Consider the following 3,575-nt stretch of genomic DNA (forward strand, 5'->3'; position numbering starts at 1 on the left):
TCCAACGATGCCAAAACGAATTCTGTGGCTCGAATGGTTCTTGAGAAACTTCGAATAAAGGCCATTTAGTTATCTCTGGAATGATGTAAAAACGAACGTTCTTGCTCATTTTGCTTCCGAGAAACATGCAAACCGGGACGGAAAACATGAAATTTTTCAATAATCTTGCGCCACCCTTGCACAAAACGACGATCATTTTTCTAATTTTATAGAATACTGTATTTTTATTCATACCCCCCCCCCTGACTTTAAAGCTGGATCCGCCCCTGCATTAACCTTTCCTTGGAGTTATTAATTTAACAGAACTTCTAGGTGGTGGCACTCCTTTGCGTGACGAAATAGACGACTGTGGACAGGAAATTGATTTTCCCGCAACTCAAGCTGCTGATGAGAAAGTCGACCCCATTCCTGATCAAGAGGTGTTACTTTCAGACTCCGCAGGTGGAGAGATTGCCGAGAACCTTCCCGTAGAATGAAGAACAGGCAAACCAAGAATTAGTTTATAAGTGGTACATCATAGTTCTAATAAATAATTTAACTTGCTTTGTTTTTGAAGTCATCAAATTATGATTAAAAGTAATGGTTTGCAACCGAGATAGATGTGACATAGAAGGCGAGTGAATTTGTTTTAGTTATTGTCGAGGTCTGGTGATCGCCTTTTACCATTTGTAATCTTTTTGATTTAGTGTATAATAATAATTATTTAGACCTCCACCTTCACCTTTAAGAATATATACCATTTTAATTCGAAGGGAGCTTATTTCTGTAGTAGGTGTACTTACTACTGTGTCAAAAAAATATTGGTACGTCAATCTATTGTTAAAGTATCTAGTTTTAGGAAGAGGCCAGCTCCTGTCTGTAGAGGTAATATATACTTTTGTTGAGAGCAGGGTATCATTGTTACATTGTGCATTATTTTGATCTATTTTCCTGACTGCGGGTAATTATTATATTCTTTTCTTTCCTAGGTTTTGGTCAGTGTGAAATAAAAAAAAAATTATATTGTTTATTCCATAACGTTTCGGCGAGACTGATGAGAGAAACATCGCCATGATCCGATTTAAAATTCATTCAAACTCATAATTGGGAAATATTAGCTTCTTTTAGGTCTTTGCTGTCTTGAAACCTCAAATTTGTTCATTTGAGCTCATAGAACAAATTTGAATTTCACACTGACCCAGAATGGAAAATAATATGATAACAATTGTGCATTATGCCTTTTCAAGATCTAACATTTAAATGCAATCGAAGTATATTGGGACACGTCAGAATGGAACAAAAGATTCACCTGTTTGGGTTTTATGGGATTATTTTAATAAATTTCAGTCCAATCTTAGTTTAACGTAGTTAAGGTTAACCTAATTAAATGGTGTAAATAGGGGTGCAAACAATTGCAATTGATATAATTCCATAGACGCCGAAAACGTTTTCAATATTTCCTATTGAATTAAAATTTACTTACACAAATTTTACATTCAAAATGGCACGAACATGAGTTTCAAGCGATAAAAGAAAGATCTTTCGGTTATATTAACGAGTGGTGGTAGCTTTTATGCAATAATTCAATCACATTCAGAACTTAATAATTGAACGTTTGTATTTCACTACCTAATTTTTTATTTTGAAGAAGCACTCACCATTTAACGTCATTCCAATGTTGATAATCGGCAATATTTGTGAAATGACCTTTAATACTGTGAAAGATTTTACATATCAATTCTTGTTTTCTTGTTCATGTAAATTTGTTTCGTAGATTCAAGATAAACAATATTTATTTTGTTTTCGATATTTATGCAAATAGGCATAAACGATGTATATACCAATTTGATCATTCAATAAATATCGCAAATTTCATCAAAAGTTGGCCAGTTTTGTTGCTGCAAATAATCTTAACATATTTCCTTATATTATTTTAAAACGTATATATCTAAAATCAAAACCTGTTTACTTGTCATGCTGTATTTCGAAAATTAAAGCATTTCCTCTGTAGATTTTTATAACATTACCATCCTAAAATAAGTTTTTATGAAAAAGATGTTTTGAACTTTATTTCAGGGAACACCCAATTTTATCTTGACAAATTTATACGCTAACGTAACGCTAAACTCCTGCTCAAGATATTTGCTCGCTACCTCCTTAAACATTCTGCTCTCCTGATACAAATTGAAACTTTTCGTGTGCCAACAAAAATTACACCAATAGAGAGCATCTGCATCTGACAGGTAAGGACTCTGGTAGGAATCTTCATTGTAGATGAGGCGATATACAGTGTGACGAAGTGGAAGATATCAGTAAGCAATTTACATATACATGCGGGCTTGCAGGAAGAGCACTTCTACTTAAAATAAACATATACCTTTAAAGAAGTTGGTCGCTTGAGAGCCTAGGTATTTAGAGAAGTATTAATAAGACTCCAAAAGCTTACAAATAAATTTATTAAGTCTACATTTTGTATTAGATAAGATATTATTCCCTATCAAACCATTTTGCCTTGTTTGGAGCTTTTAGGGCGTTGCTTATAGTTTTCGTATAGTTATTAACCAGTTCCGAGAAATTATCCTTCTGGTTCTTTTTATTTACTTTTTGTCGCGGTTGTTTTGTGAAGTCTTTCTTTCGTTCGCTCAGGCTCTTCTTAGACAATTTCTTGATCTTTTTCTCATTTTTTATTGTCTCGTAGTGCAACTTGGCCTGCTGACTGAGATTGTACCTGCTTCTCATTTTCTGAATTACTCCGTGCTTCGCTGTAATTCCCGCATAGGTTTGCACATCTTCGTCACCATTGGCATAAGAACCAGGCTGATCTTTTTCTACTGCAGTTGGGTCAAAATCAGTAGATTTGGGGTTTTTAAGTCGAGACTTTTCTTGTCGCTTTAATTTCGCCTTTAGGGCTGACTTGCTTTCAATACTAAAGCATATTATGGGTCTGTGAGTCACGGAAAATATATTTGGGTTGTTGTTTAAAGACCGCAAAGCTGCTAGCGCATGCTCGTGCCTTGTGAATGCAACAAAACCAAACTGTTTTGATTGGCCAACACCCTGCGCATTTACGTTCCGCATGTCTCGCATGATGCGGGCTTCCCGTACCACAGCTTCGTTTCCAGCATGCTTTTGAAACAAGGCTTTTAGCTTCTTATCGTCCCACGTTGCGGGCAAGTTATGAACAACTAACCTTTCGCGAGAGACAAAAGTATTTAAATTTCGCAACATTTGGGTTTTATATTGCTCAATTTGAAGTCGCTTCGCCATGTCTGCCGCTGATACTCCTTCAGCTGCTTTCGATCCCGCTAGTATCACTAGAAAAGGAAAATACTTATTAGTAGCGTTATGTAGTCGTTATATTGAACTTCGTTATCATCCAAAACAGTTAGTTAATTTTTAGACTAAAAAATTATACAGGGTTATTCACGCTATACGGCACGGACGTTTGCGGGTAGCCCGTTTGTTTTTTGCAAACTATTATTTGATGAATCCACAGACGCCTAAAGGGTGCACATTTTAAAAATATTTTTGTAATGTACAGAGTGTCCCAAAAGCCCTAAAAGTATCAAAGTTGTGTTTTTCTAAATGAAATACCC

The 3,575-nt window shown here is 35.4% G+C and overlaps 2 protein-coding genes across 7 annotated transcripts in view; one reads left to right on the top strand and one right to left on the bottom strand.

Moving 5' to 3' along the window:
• The window catches only part of LOC109543087, a 24,268-nt gene extending 23,384 nt beyond the window's left edge, over positions 1-884 (top strand). For all 5 annotated transcript variants that reach the window (XM_048668642.1, XM_019912615.2, XM_019912616.2 and 2 more), the window contains one exon: positions 313-884. In XM_048668642.1, coding sequence (XP_048524599.1) covers positions 313-476 — 164 coding nt within the window. In that variant the 3' untranslated portion in view covers positions 477-884. The remainder of the gene's footprint in view (positions 1-312) is intronic.
• Positions 885-2,419: 1,535 nt separating this feature from the next.
• LOC109543088 (RNA-binding protein 28) overlaps positions 2,420-3,575 on the bottom strand; it is a 3,594-nt gene continuing 2,438 nt past the window's right edge. For both annotated transcript variants that reach the window (XM_019912618.2, XM_048668643.1), the window contains exon 3: positions 2,420-3,293. In XM_019912618.2, coding sequence (XP_019768177.2) covers positions 2,467-3,293 — 827 coding nt within the window. In that variant the 3' untranslated portion in view covers positions 2,420-2,466. The remainder of the gene's footprint in view (positions 3,294-3,575) is intronic.

The sequence above is a fragment of the Dendroctonus ponderosae genome, unplaced genomic scaffold, assembly GCF_020466585.1.
Source record: "Dendroctonus ponderosae isolate FM_Combo_2020 unplaced genomic scaffold, Dpon_F_20191213v2 Dpon_F_20191213_7, whole genome shotgun sequence".
In the NCBI taxonomy this organism is placed as follows: domain Eukaryota; kingdom Metazoa; phylum Arthropoda; class Insecta; order Coleoptera; family Curculionidae; genus Dendroctonus; species Dendroctonus ponderosae.